Raw genomic sequence first — 17,953 nt, forward strand, 5'->3', positions numbered from 1 at the left:
TGCTTACATGACCTCGGATTTTTAGCTCTGCTGAATACCAGAAACAACAGTGTAAATTTTTTATTCTATTCATTTTTATTTATGACACCAAATCATAACATTTGCCTCGAAGCTTTTTCCTCAAGGCATCACCTGACCTAGCCCTGACTATATGCTTTTTTTAAAGTAGAGTAGAGAGGTTGTCTGTCTCCTGAATCCAAACTGGGAGCTGGTTCCAGTGAACAGGGGCCTGAATAAAAAGTTTAAAAAGGTTGTATTCACCATGATGTCATCAGTTGATTAACAGTTTTGAGCCTATGAGCAACAGCTCATAGGCTCAAAACCCCAAGCTGTTGAAAATAGAGATGGGAATTTTGACTGAGAAACAGAGGACACTGGATGCTCATACAGCAATGACTTGCCAGTTAGGCCCACTCTAAAGCATACCCTACCTTGCTTTCTGTTTTACCCTACAAGAGACAATAATTTACATAATGAATGCCATGCTGTACCAAAGGTGAGTCCATAAATGCTTTGCTTTCCTTTTTACAATCAACACTACAGCTGAAGTATCACTGAATGACAAACTAAATCCCTATTAGCCCTGGACCCGGTGCTTTATAGTTCTGAGTAACGAAAGAAAGAAATACGGTTTTGGAAAAACATCTGAAATTATGTCTCAATCAGAAGGTCAGATTTAGAGATCAAATATTTAATTATAAATCATATTTTTAAAAAGCATGACTGAAAATAGAGATTTTGTACACACTAGTTATACAAAAATACAATTTATTTTGAATTGCAGTTTCTTTACACAAACATCTAAACTCTGAACCAGGCAAAAGTCAAACCACAAATGTAAGATATGAGATATTGTAGACTCCAGTTACAGAGTTCCTGTCCCATCTTGGCTTCTCTCACCAGCCACACATTCAGCAAAACATCAACAAAACTAAGCATAAACATCGAGAAGTGCAACAATGCTTCATAACGACAGAACATAAATAACAGATTGAAAGTACATTACAACAGGTTCCACACACCGCAAAATAAGCTCACAACTGATGATAACGACACTTTCAAGGGAAATGAAGGAATTCTGGGAAATCCTGGGAATCCTTTTAACAAGAGTGGAAGTTTAGTAATGGGCAAAGGACTAATGATTATCCCAGGATGTTTTATGCTTCCCAGGGCTTTCCCCAATTCAGGAAAATACCATTTCCTTCATTGTCAGGTGTAGTGCTGACAAAGTTGTAAAGTGTCTGAATTAAGCCACTCTTTACATCACATCACTCATATCTTTACAGCAGCAAATATATGGTTTATAAAATGACAATAGAGTCAACAACTACATGGACTGTAGCCATCTGCAGAGTGGGAAGTTTACAACAGTACTGGAGAAGATTGTCGGTCAAATCCGTTCTGGATAGGTTACAGAGAACAAAGTGGAAAAAGTCTTCAGCATCTTGTGCTGATGTTGCCTTAACAAAGGCACTTAACCAGGGAGTGTCTCAGTCAGCCATGAGACTGTGTGGACTGTGTTTAAGAGTGAAGCTGGGCAGGGCTGAGAAACAACAGCAGAATTTGATGAGACTAGAGCTTTGTATTTAATGCAGCAAAAGCATCTGGAGCGTATTAAATATTGCACTTAGAAAGAGGGAGATGCAACAAGGAGATTAAATATTAGAGTTACAAGGAGTGATTGTGCATAAAGCCCTCTCATTAGGAGATATAAAAGGAAAGAAAGGTTGGCACTGCAAGGTAAGAGCAGGAGTGGATTTGGTGGAGGAGTGTCACAGGAAAGTTTTGCGTTACTCTGCATCACTTCCCCTGCAGGTTGCTGAGCTCCATGTCATCCTTGCGGCGCTTTTGTTGGGTGAAGAGGGAGCTGAAGGGGTAGAGCTTGGCTTTGGCTGGATAGCGCTGACCAGCAATGTCCACCTCGTAGTCCCCGCGGTTGATGAAGTCAGGAGTGATGGGTGTGGGGAGCCCCTCAGGGCCAAGGGGTGGAGACACAAAGCCCAGGCAAACATGGCGCTCCAGGGTGTAGCTGTAGGCGCTGCTGGTGGTCGTCCCCGCTAGTTGACCATTACGATAGACGGGCTCACCCCACCACGGCCACAAGTCGAGCTCGGTGTCATGGTCCTCCAGAACCAGCATGACAAACCGTCGTGTCACACCGTCCTGACGCTGCTGAAGCAATGCCTCACGGCCGATGAAATCTGTGTCCTGATGGACAGAAAAAGGCAGGGGGGGGTGAAGAAGATGAAGATAAATAGAGGAAATTAGGCCCTAAGAACCTTCACTAAATTAGTGAAGATCAACTTGAGTAAACAACATAATGGCCCTGCTATGTGCAGCTCTGCTGGAGTAGCATAAGACCACCATGTTTTAAAGTCACCCACCTTTTTGTTAACAACACTATAAAACTTAAAACAGTCTGTGAAACCAGCGTTAAACTGTAGATGCCTTTAATCAGCACCGCGCTGACACTGCTCTAAGCAGCTGACAGCTCACCTGATGTTCCACCCTTTCAAAATGAGACAGACAGTAAACTTTACACCTGCTACTTTAAAGTGCCACCTGTTGTCCCTGCAGGTCCAGCCTGGTGACAAATTCCCTGCTGCATCATGACAAAGACTGCACCAAGGTGTTGAGTGCTTTAATTATTCTACTCTTCATCTCTCATTTTTCAACCATTTTAAAGCAAAAGAGGGAGAGTTTGAAACTTAATAAGTAGAGTCAAATAAAGCATCTTATGCATTTCTGTCATGTTGGCAAAGTAAAAATGTAGCTGACTAACTGATCAGTCTATTAGGATGAGGCAGTTCGATGTACAATGAAAAACAAAGTGTCCACTATGGGTAGGATCAGATATTATATGTTTAAAACTGTCAACAGACCTTGTCAAACTTGACCCTGAACTCTCGTCCACACTCCAGCGGGGTGGTGAAGGCGTCGAGGTCCTGACCCCAGAAAGCGAAGAATTTCTCTATGCGCAGACTTCGCAATGCGTAGTACCCTGCGTTACGGATCCCGTACTTCTGACCCACTGACATCACCTCGTTGTACACATGCAGTGCGTACTGTGGAGAGCAGAGGAACAGGTGTCTTATACTCTATATGGCATTTCCTGTACACTGAAATATACAGGAAATCACTTTTAACCACTAACAATAAAAACACAACAACACATGTGTGACACTGAATTATCACAATTTTAAGTCCTAGAGTCCTGGTGACTCTTCCCTACCATTGCTACAAGAAACTGGATATTTTCTAGGATTTTCCTCTGGAAGTTTGTCCGGTGAAGTTACTTGTATTTTATAACAACTGAGTCAAGGCAGCTAAGGACACTTTGATTCTCTTGGGATTTTAATTGGACATAATTTGACAGTATAATTGTGTAATAAATGTCTTATCCATCCTTACACCATTTTTCTGCTTTTAAATGATCGCTGTAGTATAAAAAACTCCTCTTTTAGCCATTCCTGAACTTTACACTGCAATCATCCATTTTGAAATTTGAAAATCTTCTCTGGTCCACCAAAACCTTCAGCCACAACTCTGATCATCATAAAAGGACAAGCTGAACCTTTTGTTTCTTTGTGTTTTTCATTATTCATTCCTATCTTCTCACAGTCTGAGGTTTATTCTTTATTAATACACTTTTACTTCTACCACCTAAAGATCACAATCAAATTGTCAGAAAATGTAGAATAATGTTTTTTTTTTTATCCCATGGCTATGCTTAATTTCCTGTGAACCTAAAAAATAAACAAGAAGTGTTGTTTTTTGTAAATGACTTGTTGTCACCCACACTTTGGAAAACAACATTAGAAAAACAATACTTATTTCCATCTTTGACATTTCAAGATAAAACCCACGTTATAGAAAAACTAAATTTGGAAGAATATCAGGGAGTTGTGTGCTTAATTGTAAAAACAAATTAATAACAACTCATGTAACATACTCATGGGTTGTTGTTACTTTATCAACCATCCTGTGACGAGGTATCTATTAAATATCTGTGTGTGTGTAGGATTGCACCTCAATGGGGATGTAGAGCATGAAACCTGGTTCCCCAGTGTGAGTCATGCTCATGACTCTGATCCCGTTGGCATAGCCCACACTCATCTCCTGTAAACACACATGCACATAAATATGGTCAGTTTACTCCTCTTGGCAGGGTGAAGAGACAGACTGATGAAAAGGTACTTTAAAAAAAACAAGCCATCAGCTTTGCTGCATCTAGCCTTCCCTACCTTACAGAACATGGAGGGGAAATGGTCAGGTGTCATGGAAACATATGACAGTTCAGCAAGAACATCCATAGCTCGCGGTCCAATCAGATTTAAAGCTGAGAAGAATAAGAGTTATAAACACTTAACAGACTTTCTGGTTAACAAAGCCCACATCTGATGTTCTATTACACATGCAAAAACAGAATCTGGTACAACTGTTGCTCACATTTCACACAGTTAAGATAACTGCATTAAAAATACACAAGATCTACTTTCAGACATGTAATTAATGCCATCCCTCCACAGACTTCATCCCTCTGGTGTCTGATTTTTAAGGTTATTTAAATAACTGGGTTACAAGTCGACAGTGGATTGTTTTGACTTTTTGCATTGTTTCTCCTTTTAAATGTTATATGAGCACTAGATGGCGATATCAGAGCAGAAACCCCAGTTGCTGCATGCGTACCAGTGTACTTCCAGCTGACATCCTCCAGGTGGAGGTGTGGGTCATTAGGCATGTGCTTCTTTATCCAGGACCAACAGTGGACCTGCTGGTCTGTCGGAGAGATGATGAAGAAGCTGGACAGCAAATGAGAAAGTAAGCAATTTTAAAAATATGTCATGTACTACGTATCTACAGTGCCACTGCACAGATGTTTCAAACCTGTTCTTGCTGAGGCGGACCACACTGCAGTCGTTCTCATAGCCACCTCTCTCATTCAGCATGCCGGTGTGGACAATGTGTCCAACGGGAACATCCAGGTCATTGGCACAGAGATGCTGCAGCAGTTCCAAGGCTTGGTCACCTGTTGACTGAGCCATCAGGACAGAGCAGAGGATTTAACCTGAATACTTTTAAAGCTAAATGCATTAATTAAAATTGATTTATTTAAAAAGGAAAGAGTAACTGCACAGGTTTTTCCCAGCTAACAAATACCTGCATAATTAAAAAGAAAAAAAACAACAATTTTTTCAAGTAGCTAGCACAAACATACATGCATAACACTGATAAATATCATATGCTAACTGGGTATGACCACATAGACAACAATAGGTAGCACAGCAGCAGTTTTTCCCCTCTCTGTAACCCCATTCTAATTATAAGTTTTCCAAAGTGATTCATGACTCACAGTCAGTTCGAATTTGGTGAAGGAGGACATGTCGATGACACAGACGGCCTCTTTGCAGCATTTCACTTCTGCTCCAACTATGTCAAACCAGTCTGGCTTATAAAAAGTCTTACTCTGGTCCAGGGACAGCAGATCTACAGAGAGAAACAGTCCAATTCAACCAAGTAATTTAATTCATTAGACACAACTGCCTTAAAATCCGTCAAAATCATTTGCACTCCAAGACTTTGACTAAAGTATTTTTTGTACCACTGCTTCTCACTGGGACAAACCTTTTCCTGGAGGAACAAAGTACTTGGGCCTTTCAAAGCCATGTTTCTCCATCCACCGAGCCCCCTGAGTGTCCAGGCGGTCGTACAAAGGACTGGTCCTCAGCTGGCGTCCGGTCTGGAAGTCCCACCGGGGAACCTTCAGCTCATACAGCAGGGCTGAACATGGACACACAAATATTAGAAGGAGAGATAGCAGAGCAAGAATTAGAATATACTACACATTATAATAAACATCCAACACCTATAGGATTTATAGTAATTTAACTAAAGCAACAGCAGAAATTAACTAGAAAGCGAAAATTTCAGAAGAAATTTTATGTGTGCCTATGCCGCTGCTAATCACTGTAGTTGCCATTCATACAGCTACAGAGAGCAAAACTCAGAAGAGCAGCCATTCTCCACCATGAACTATGGTAAAAACAAACACCGCTCACGCTTCACAGATGACAGCTTACAGTTTTGTGTAAAGATGAAGTTACCATTACAGCGCCGATTTGCAGACGCTGTGCACACAGGTTCATGAGCAGAAGTCCCATTGTACCACGGCAGACCCGACAATGTTTGCATGAACACGCTTTGAAGCATTACGTTATGGACCACTTTTCACACATGGTTGGTGTACCCACACAGGCAGCTGTAGCTTTTCAACTCATAGCCCAACACACACCCAAAAAACAGCCAAGAGAGCACAGACTTTACACCCGTGGGTCCACCTCCCCTGCAGCGGCACTGCAGACCACGCCCCGCCACACATATCAAACACGTAAAATAAATATTTATGCACTTTTGCATTCACTTTTTGTTTTTTGTTATTTTTACACAGTGTTCTGAATGATGAACAATGGTCTACAGCCAATCTTGTGTATTATTATACAAACTTTGGTTGTAAGATTCAGATAACTATTTAATAAAAGCTAAATATTTTATACAGGGAGTGCAGAATTATTAGGCAAATGAGTATTTTGTCCACATCATCCTCTTCATGCATGTTGTCTTACTCCAAGCTGTATAGGCTCGAAAGCCTACTACCAATTAAGCATATTAGGTGATGTGCATCTCTGTAATGAGAAGGGTATGGTCTAATGACATCAACACCCTATATCAGGTGTGCATAATTATTAGGCAACCTCCTTTCCTTTGGCAAAATGGGTCAAAAGAAGGACTTGACAGGCTCAGAAAAGTCAAAAATAGTGAGATATCTTGCAGAGGGATGCAGCAGTCTTAAAATTGCAAAGCTTCTGAAGCGTGATCATCGAACAATCAAGCGCTTTCATTCAAAATAGTCAACAGGGTCGCAAGAAGCGTGTGGAAAAACCAAGGCGCAAAATAACTGCCCGTGAACTGAGAAAAGTCAAGCGTGCAGCTGCCAAGATGCCACTTGCCACCAGTTTGGCCATATTTCAGAGCTGCAACATCACTGGAGTGCCCAAAAGCACAAGGTGTGCAATACTCACAGACATGGCCAAGGTAAGAAAGGCTGAAAGACCACCACCACTGAACAAGAAACACAAGCTGAAACGTCAAGACTGGGCCAAGAAATATCTCAAGACTGATTTTTCTAAGGTTTTATGGACTGATGAAATGAGAGTGAGTCTTGATGGGCCAGATGGATGGGCCCGTGGCTGGATTGGTAAAGGGCAGAGAGCTCCAGTCCCACTCAGACGCCAGCAAGGTGGAGGTGGAGTACTGGTTTGGGCGGTATCATCAAAGATGAGCTTGTGGGGGCCTTTTCGGGTTGAGGATGGAGTCAAGCTCAACTCCCAGTCCTACTGCCAGTTTCTGGAAGACACCTTCTTCAAGCAGTGGTACAGGAAGAAGTCTGCATCCTTCAAGAAAAACATGATTTTCATGCAGGACAATGCTCCATCACACACGTCCAAGTACTCCACAGCGTGGCTGGCAAGAAAGGGTATAAAAGAAGAAAAACTAATGACATGGCCTCCTTGTTCACCTGATCTGAACCCATTGAGAACCTGTGGTCCATCATCAAATGTGAGATTTACAAGGAGGGAAAACAATACACCTCTCTGAACAGTGTCTGGGAGGCTGTGGTTGCTGCTGCACGCAATGTTGATGGTGAACAGATCAAAACACTGACAGAATCCATGGATGGCAGGCTTTTGAGTGTCCTTGCAAAAAAAAGGTGGCTATATTGGTTGCTGATTTGTTTTGGTTTTGTTTTTGAATGTCAGAAATGTATATTTGTGAATGTGGAGATGTTATATTGGTTTCACTGGTAAAAATAAATAATTGAAATGGGTATATATTTGTTTTTGTTAAGTTGCCTAATAATTATGCACAGTAATAGTCACCTGCACACACAGATATCCCCTAAAATAGCTAAAACTAAACACAAACTAAAAAACTACTCCGAAAACATTCAGCTTTGATATTAATGTGTTTTTGGGTTCATTGAGAACATGGTTGTTGTTCAATAATAAAATTATTCCTCAAAAATACAACTTGCCTAATAATTCTGCACTCCCTGTATGAGAGTAAGAAAGAAAAGTATATCTTTGTGTCCACCTTTCTCTGTTAATGCCCTACCTGGCCCCCTGGCAAAAGCTTTGCTAGATCCGCCCCTGCACAGTTACCAGCTGTCAGCTAAATAAAAAAGGAGCTTGGTGTTTATTTCTCTCAGAAACAGTTCATAACTTCCCTTCAACTCATTCATGTCACCTAAAAAAAGGTAAACCTGTTTCTCCATCACCAGTTCAGCTCTGATGATTCAGTAAAGTCATCTCCTGGTTTCGACCAGCCGCTTCTACAGCTGTGGCTCCAGCAAACATCAGCTGATACTAGAAATTAAAATCAAATGAATTCTAACAACAGCTGATCAAGCTTAAACGTGCTGCTGTTGTTTAGCGCGATAAACAAACAAGAGAGAAAAGCCGATCATTGATCAGTTTCATGACTGAAGTTTGAACAGGCGAGAGAATGACAGGGAGGCTGTCATAAAGTTCAACATCAGTAACTTAGCGGGCACACAGCTGTATAGAAACTCCATCGTGCTAGCTACCACGCAGTACGAGTTATTATAACTGATTGTAAAAAGTCAGCACAACGAAAATAAACTACACCTAAACTCGGTTTATATCTGACCCAAATAGAGTGCAGGTCATAACTTCTTACCTGAAATTCAGTTCACCTCACGCTCCGACCGGCAGCCGCCTGCTTCTCCTGCCTTCGGTTTCCCTGATCCACGATCTACCACCGGTCGATCGGGCGGCATCGCCCGCCGCCTCGTTCCCCGCATGTTCTTTCTGACACACACGGTGGATAGCTGCCCTCGGTTGTAGCTCGCGTCAGCGACTCACCAAACAACTCAGTTATTTTTTCCACATCGACCAGCATCTGGACAATCCACCGCCTTTCACTGTTTGTACCGTTACAAAAAAAAACCCTCATCGGCTCATAAAACGAAAAATAAGTCCAGCTATGACCCTGAGTCAAAAAGACAGCCAGCTCGGGTTAGCTAGCTACCTGTCTAGCTCTTTGCAGGCACCGAAAACATCAGAGCTAATATGGGATGTCTTGGTAACACGAGCAGATATTTGAAGTTTACATCTGGCCAATCCACCACCTTTCACTGTTTATACCGTTACTAAAATGAATAAATAAATAAATCATCGGTCCATATAAACGAAAAATAAGTCCAGCTAAAACACATACTGTCGGCGAGCGACCGGGTGCTGACACGAGTTTCACCCGCCTCAATATAAGCCAAGCCTGGGTGCTTTTTCACGAAGGGTCGCTAGCGGTGCTAGCTAACTATGCTAGCGGCGCTAGCTAGCTAGCCGCTATCAGCAACACATAAGAGAACTGCTGCTAAATAAACTACACCTAAACTCGGTTTATATCTGACCCAAATAGAGTGCAGGTCATAACCTCTTACCTCAAATTCAGTTCACCTCACGCTCCTGCCTTCGCTTTCCTGATCCACGATTGACCTCCGCGTTAGCAAACACCGGTCGATCGGCGGTCGCGGCATGTCCTTTCTGTCATACACGGTGGATAGCTGCCCACTGTTGTAGCTCAGCGTTATAGCACCACCAAACAACTCAGTTATTTTTTCCACATCCAGCTGTAACTCCGATTCTATGCGAGCATTTGCGAGAGACCGGGAGGTGAAACGACAGAGAGAGTCCCTCGCTATCCATTTGCAGCCAAGTGCAGCAGCTAGCTAGGTAGCCGGCTAGCTGTCAGGCAGGACCGACGTCGTCAGAGCACTGTCGCTAAATATGGGATGTCTTGATAAAACAAGCAGATATTTGAAGTTTACACACCTACATTCTCGCCTGAAAATATCTTAAAAGTTTATTTTGTGACCTAGAAACATGAATAAAAGACATATAAAACGAAGTGGTGGCCGCCATTGTTCACTCTGTAGAGGCGTGCTATGAATTGTGGGATATGTAGTTTTCAACACAAGGATAAAATCTTTTCGGCTGTACTACTCCGGTATACCACTAGAGAGAGCCAAGACACCACAAATGAAGTCTGTTTCTATGGTGCCAAAAGCAGAATCTTTCTCAGGAGCCTAGAAATTGGCCTAAATTTGCACTAAAATCTAAATATTTCAAAAACTATAAAAGTTATAAACACCAAAAGTCACACCATACTAGCCCAGCTCCAGCCGCACAAAATGATGTAACATATGTACCCCTATTGTCAAAACTGTTTGGCAGAGGGCGCGGAAAATTTTCACTAAAATATTAATATTTAAAAACTATAATATTCATAAACACCAAAAGTCATAGCACACCATTCCAGATCCAGCCGCACAAAATGAGGTAACATATATGAAGCTTGTCCAAAAACTGCGGGTCGAGATACACTGCAAAATTTCAGGCGGAAAAAGGAAAATAATAATAATAATAATAAGAATAATAAATCCGAGGAATAGTAATATGTGTGCCTCTTGGCATAGGCACACATAATTATTTAAACAGTACACCAAGGTTCAGATGACTATACAGCCTTTGTCTACTTAAAAGCATGAACCAAACACCCAACAGGGCTCACTACTCACGCATGACTTCCATCACTCTGTGTCTCAGGAAGGTTCGGCTGCTCTGTAGGTTGCCAAAGCGTTTGATGTCCAGTGGCCAGACATTGGCGGTGGGGTAGCCATAGGTCATCCACTCTGCCAGGTACCTGGATACCAAACCACACAACAGGCCATTTATCCCTTTTTGTAATGCAAAAAAACACATTCACAACACAGTCTTGATCGCTGCAACTGATAAACCATGGCTGAATTATTTCAGGTGACCCAATATTGATCACATGCTTACGTCTAGTCTTAACAGATACACTTATATTCGTTCTTACTTTCCAGCCCCTCCAGCAAAGGCCAGGCCTGAGGAGTTCATTCCTGCCAGCACATAGTACCCAGACACACCTGGGGTCTCGCCCATCAGACAGCGCATATCAGGTGTGAAGGACTCCGGACAGTTGACCAGCTGATGGATCTCAGCTGACTCGAGGCTGGGCATTCTCCTCAGCAGGGCACTGAGCATCGGCTCTGAAGGCAGAAAACAAAAAGTGCTCTAAAATGTAGCAAATCCAGATGATAATTTAATACAGTTTACTCTAATTAACTTAAACAACCAACCACACCATAAACAAGAAATATTACTGCGCTGCTTCTTGTTCTTTTGTCCACCTCTATTGTTGTACAATTACTGAAAAACCCTGAACCACCTCTCACCATAAATCATCTAAGAGTCTAAAGGTTCCAGCTGCAGCCTTTACCCATGTTGTTCCATCAACAGTCCAACATGTTATTCCAAAACAAATGCTGAAAATGGAAATTTAAAAAAAAACTAAACCTAAAGATATCCAGGTTAGTATCACATAAGAAAAAGGAAGGCAGCAAATCTTCATATATTCGAGAATCCATAACCAAGGTGTTTTTGCCCATTAAGATGACATATTTTTAAAAATTTAATAATGGATTAACAAAATAATCAAATGAATTGCAGCTCTAACAATATCAGAGTTGAATTCTACTATATTGCAATCTATTACAATACATTAATATAATATACATTCATAAAATACAGTACATTCTAACATTATATATTGTGATGGATTCTTTCAACAACCTTTTCAACCCCTACACTTGTAAGAGAAAATGATGATGTGTGCTGCTATAATAAACTCTTGTTTTTATGGCAGCCTGGTATGAGAAATCTCACATTACAGGTTTAAGGCCAAGGCCAACAGACAGGTGTATTTTTACATGTGTACAGAGAGGTGGGTCAAAATCATTTAAGGTAGCCTTAAACAGAGGTGCATAAAAATAGATATGCCCAGTCTTGCTTGCTTGCTCAGTCTTCTGTAGCTGTTAAATGAAACCAACAAAGGTTTGATTTTGTGTCATTATTTGATAGGTAAACCTCGTATATAATTTTCAACATTTTAAGATGCAGTCTACAACTGTGGCTACTTTACAGCTAAGAAAAACTAAACACACCTTGCCTTTGTGCTACATTAATAACAGGAGACTTGATCAAGTGTCCTTCCTATTCAGTTATGTTATGTTTCAACAACTTTTAATGAATAAAAATACAATATTAATACTTTTTCTTTTTTTTTTTACCAAAGTGATCCCAGTCCTCCTGCATGTTCTGGATCTCCAGCTGGTTGCGACCCTCAGTGAAGATGGGTTTGGGGTTTTTCTCAAAGCCTCCTGACAGAAGGCCTCCCTGCCATGGCCGTGCATATATCCTGCCATCCATATCAATCACCACTAGCAAAGAGACACACAGTTAGAAACATCGCCTGGCTGGACTTGTTTTTAGCCTTTCAGCAGGCATTAACATATTGCATATTGCTAAGCACATTATTTGGCTAAGTAAAAAGGTCCAGCCTGTGCCCTAGTTTTTTCTTTTTACTATGGGACTAAAAAAAAAAAAGACTAGACATAATTGTTGATCTGATATAAAATGCAATTAGTTAATTAATTTGCCAAAAAACAGAAAAAAAATCATGAAGTGAATGTTCTTTAATGTTCTTCTTTAATACAGCTGGCTACACAAATTGAATGGACTTCAATAGTGTCTACTGCAAAGGTTACTTCCTGGCTTTTTAATATGTGAGACCTGGTGTGTTGGGTGGAAGTGGCTCCTGGAGAGGTTTGGTGAGGAGGTAGAAGTGTTCACATCCATGGAGGGGAACTGACACCTTCGTCTCACTAGCCTGGCCCAGCTCATAAGCCCACTGGAGCAGAAACAGTCAGAGAACCAAATACAATTTGAACAATGTGTTGTTATAACAACTAGAAACAAGACACTTATAGTCACCATAGGAAACAACTGTTTCAACTACTTTCACAGAGGGAAAAAAGATTATAAAAAATAATTAAATTATTATTGTTATTATTATTATTATGATTAAGAAGAAGAAGAAAAAGAATTGCTCCCTGTCCTGCTTACATATTCTTGACCAAGCATGACACTGAATTTCCACAGAAACAAAAGTAATTCCAAAATGTTTACAAAGGGGTTTTTTTTTGTCACAGATTCCATTTCTCATAGTTTCAGTCTTATTAATGCATCTCCAATAGAACGATTTACCTGTCCAGCACAGCTGACAAAATATTCGCACTTAATGGAACCACGGTCAGTCTCTACAGCTGTTACACATCCCTTCTCTACCAGAACCTGCTGAACACTGGTTCGCTCCAGGATCTGAACCCCTGAAGGAGAAGAAAGGGGGAAACAGAGGAAACGAAGGACAAAAGAGGAGGTTACAATTATGGGGTGGGCCAGCAACAGCAGAACACACGATTTATGGTCTACCAAACCAAACTGCAAGTTTGTGTTACCTTGTCCAGCTGAAGCCACGGCAAGGGCATGGTTAACATCTGGTGGAGACACGACAGCATCTTCAGGAAGGTGGAGTGCGCCTACCAGGTCATGAATGTTAACAAGGGGGTGGAGTTTGGCCACCTCTTTAGGTTTAATAATATTACAATTGATCCCCATTACCCTGTGAATGAAGTGAAAGGGTCAAAAGTCATTTATGTTTTTTTAATCGGTGAAAAGGGACAATCAGCTGGCACTATTATTTCAAACAAAAACTTGTGAGTCCCCAAAAGCTTGTCCTCACAAAGTTAGTAGAGCTTTACAGCTTAATCCACATAGCTGTGGTCTAAATACTAACTACAGGACTTACTTCAGCCTTGATGCGAGGCGCTTAAGAGAAATGAAGCGATCCTGATTTTGAGCCAGACACAAAGACCCTGTCTTCACACAACCTGCAACACATACCACACACCACATATGACTCAGTCGGTGAAATCTATCATTAGTATTCTAGCTTTGCAGCTTGTTTATTGCCAGTGCACATCAAATGATATCTCGGACTTCAACAAAAAGTATCTGGTTGTGTTACATGCAAATGTTTCTAAATGCATTGACACAGAAGGCAGTATGCTGTCACAATTTGCTCCCTTGTCTGTTTTGTGCTTTAGAAGCTATAATCTGGGAAGATACAACTGCAAGCTGTTCTATAATCTAAATTAATAATTAACATTTTAAAAAATATGTGGTGATGTGCAAGTGGGAACTGTTAACTATCGGCACCAATAGTAAAATGGTAAAACAGAAAACCCTTCTAAGAATAAAACAGCACCAAGCTAAGTTAAATATGACAAAAACCAAATTCTGTAAATCATCTGACCTGTTTTTACCCCCGTCTCCTCCTCCAGCTGCTGGTAAAGACTACTGGAGTAGTTAGCCATTTGACACTCGATGGAAATGGGCTTGGCCACGCTGACAATACCAGCACATAGTCTTGTTGTTCCTGCACCAAGTCTGGTTAAGATAATAATGGCCAAGAAAGTATTAACACAACAATATCAAATCTAATATTTCTTTTCATTATCACCTCCTAATGTTCAAGCTATCCCTACTCTTATATAATATCAGTGGTCTGAGTTAATAACATAAAGAACATCTCTCTCTTCATGCTAATTTTAAGCCAACAAACACAATGGCTTATCTGTAAGATGTTGAGCTGAAAAACTCACCTGCCCTGCTCAAGTAGTACAATATCAGTCCAGCCCAGTCTAGCCAGGTGGTAGGCCACTGATGTTCCCACAATACCTCCACCACAGATGACGACCCGGGCCTGGCTAGGCAATGGAAGCAGCTGGGAGTCTCCACTTACAGTCAAACACCGAGGGGAAGTCCAGAGACCCCTGCCTACCAATCTATACCCCGTCTGGTGAAGCAGCCGCAGCCGGGGGAGCATAACAGGGGACAGAGCCCTGGAGCTCCGCACACAGCTGGACATAGCTGTGCTTTCTGCAATAAGAGACATGGGATCTAAAGTTACTCTATAACCTTAGATAGAGGACAGTACCACAGTGAATGCATCAACATGACCCTAACTTTACAAATATCCTGACATAATTTCAATAACATATGATCCGTTTTCTACAGTGTGCAGGGTGTGATATAGACCTCGTAATATTTTAAGTTGCTGTATTTTTTTTAAAATCTGAAATAATTTGATATTTGCTGTAAATATAGTTGTGTCAATGTCACAGTTTCATTTTAATTTGGTTAGGTAGATACTAATAAATTATTACTACACCACAATCTATACATCTCTGACAGTACTGCTGACCTTTTCTGCTAACAGCATGGATTAGTTTGCGTTCTAAACTTCCCATGTCAGGGCCTTTGAAAGTGTCTACAATAAGCCAGATTAAATTGTCAACACTGGAAGTCGCTAGTTTCCATAAGGTTACATAAAGATGCACTGCTGTTCTTAAACTTAAGTTACTACATTTAGCTTAACCAGACATAATCCAAAGTAAATACAACATTAAACACTTTGCATAGGGCCTGGGAAGTCAGCAAGGTGAACTTACAACAGTCCTTCAAATGTCTGCTTGTATTATAAAGACTGCTGTTAGCCTTGAAGCACTGCTGTACTTGTATTCTTAGCAGCACAGCTAGCTTTAGCTAACAGCATGTCGGTATCTTTGTAATTTACACCTTTAGATTAATGGCAAATACCTAGCAGACATGTAGATGACCAAAGTCGCACACAAAGTTTCCTAACATTTTGGGGGTATGTGCTGGCACTACTAAAGCTCGCACTATTGATAATGTTAGTCACATAGCACAGCTTAGGCTATCGAAAAGCTAGCCAATGTTTATTATTTTTGCTAACACGACGGCTAAACCAGGCAGAAAATCTTCTCTAATCATAACATCTATTTTTCACGACTACATTAAACTCACCGATTTAGTCAAGTCCAGTGATTATGATATTTCAATAATAAAACTGAAGGATAGTCACTAAGGTGTAACTGAAAGCCGAATTCAGAGACTCCCGTTAGTTAAGTGGTACCTTTTCCGGTATAACCCTTCAAAATAAATTACGTCTGCGTCTTTTTAGAATGGCTCCATTCTCATCCAACTCAAATACGTAGGATATATCTAGAAAGTTGCAAACCTACTTATTATGAATCAAATGATTTTTTCTAAAATTTATTTTTTCTATTTTTATTGTTTGGGTTTTTTTTTTAATGTTTTTATGTTTGTGTGTTTTTTTTTATTGTTTTTTTTTAATCTCGAATTCACCTTTTCATCCTGCCCCTTGTGCCGCTGTAACAAATTAGTTTCCCCAATATCGGATTAATACTAAATTTGTGTGACTTTTTAAATATGTTAGGTTGCTGAATTATGTCACAAAAAGTGTTGCAATTGTTAAGGTCACAATTATTCTTCTCTTAAAGATATCAGCTAGGTTTGCACATCAGGAATATGTAAAAATGTCTTTGATTACGGGACCATGTACCTCATTATCGAAGTTTTGTTTTGTTTTGTTTTTTCAACTTCTCAAAGTCGGATTTATCAACACAACTGTCTATGCATACTTACAGTGTTAGGTACTCTTTACTAGTACAGGGTTGGACACTCTTTTGCCTTGAGAACAACCTTAAATCTTCTTATCATTGATTTAACAAGGTGCTGGAAACATTCCTCAGAGATTTTTATCCATTTTGACATGATAGCATCACGCAGTTGCTGTAGATCTGTCAGCTGCACATTCATGATCTAAATCTTCAGTTCCACCACATCCCAAAGGTGTTATATTGCACTGAGATCTGAGACTGTGTGGAGGCCATTTGAGTACAGAGAACTCACTCCAACAGGTAATACACTTGATGTTTCTTAAATGTGATGTTCAGGAAGCATCAAGTGCATTACCTTTTGGAAGCAGCCTCTACTCTAAAGGAATATGGACATGGCCACCAACAATACGCAGATAGGTTGTAGGGTTTAAACAATGCTCAGGTGATAAGGGGTCCAAACTCTGCCAAGAAAATACCCACAATATGATTACACCACCACCAGCAGCCTGAACTGTTACAAGAGAAGATGGGTTCATGCCTTCATGTTGTTTAAGCCTAACAGAATGTTGCAGTTCTGTATTCATCGGACCAGAGGCAATTTTTCCAGTCTTCTATTGTCAAATGTTTCTGAGCCCATGTGAATTGTAGCCTCAGCTTCCTGTTCTTCGCTGACAGGAGTGGCATCCAGTGTGGTCTTATGCTAGTGTAGTTCTGCTTCAACATTTGACTTGTGTGCCCAGAATGGCCAGAGGTCGGGCCATTCTTCTCCGACTTCTGATATCAACAATAACCATTCTAGAGATGGTTGTGTGGAAACATCTCAGTAGATCAGCAGTTTCTAAAATGTTCAGACTAGCCTGCCCGGCACTAATGACCATGCCAAATTCAAAGTCACGTAAATCACTTTTCTGCCACATTCTGATGCTTAGTTTGAACTTCAGCAGGTCATCTTGACCGTGTCTACATGCTTAAATGGACGACTGAGTTGCTGCCATGTGACTGGCTGATTACACATTTGTGTTGATGAGCAGTTGAATTGGGAAACTTAAGAAGTGGCTGGCAAGTGTATATTGCAATATCACAGAGCTGGGCCTGCACAGAGGTAACCACTGAGGGGAGCCAAAAACCTTCTTTACAGGATTTGTAAGTATTGTCTGCATGCTTCTGTAGCTGCAGTGTTCTAGTAAAACACTGGGTACTAAATATGCATTCCAGTCTGTTTCTAGTCCTTATTCATATTCGTGTTCACAAAAGATAGAAACTTACTGTCTGGAAGTGCTCCCTCATGTTAGTGAAATTAACTCCCAGAGGGTTAGTAACCCTGTTACTACTACTACTCCATTTTCAAGAAGGTCAGAATTCAAAATTATAATGCAATTAAGAATATTATATAAGTAATTCAACTTTTTCAGCAGGTTTAGTTTTATTGTTAATTATTTACATTAA

General features: G+C 40.7%; 1 protein-coding gene across 1 annotated transcript; it reads right to left on the reverse strand.

Annotated features, from left to right (window-relative positions):
- Positions 1-751: 751 nt before the first annotated feature.
- Positions 752-16,003, reverse strand: pdpr (pyruvate dehydrogenase phosphatase regulatory subunit). The gene is made up of 18 exons (XM_031746487.2): positions 15,891-16,003; positions 14,666-14,942; positions 14,317-14,450; positions 13,810-13,891; positions 13,460-13,623; positions 13,209-13,330; positions 12,735-12,852; positions 12,233-12,382; positions 10,960-11,152; positions 10,658-10,782; positions 5,626-5,781; positions 5,354-5,487; positions 4,888-5,036; positions 4,690-4,802; positions 4,245-4,339; positions 4,030-4,119; positions 2,883-3,065; positions 752-2,208 (listed from the first exon to the last, which is right to left on the reverse strand). The coding sequence occupies exons 2-18, from the start codon at positions 14,929-14,931 to the stop codon at positions 1,801-1,803; spliced, it is 2,682 nt and encodes an 893-aa protein (XP_031602347.1). The 5' UTR covers positions 14,932-14,942; positions 15,891-16,003; the 3' UTR covers positions 752-1,800.
- Positions 16,004-17,953: the final 1,950 nt, after the last annotated feature.

This window comes from Oreochromis aureus, linkage group 1 (assembly GCF_013358895.1).
Source record: "Oreochromis aureus strain Israel breed Guangdong linkage group 1, ZZ_aureus, whole genome shotgun sequence".
Classification (NCBI taxonomy): Eukaryota; Metazoa; Chordata; class Actinopteri; order Cichliformes; family Cichlidae; genus Oreochromis; species Oreochromis aureus.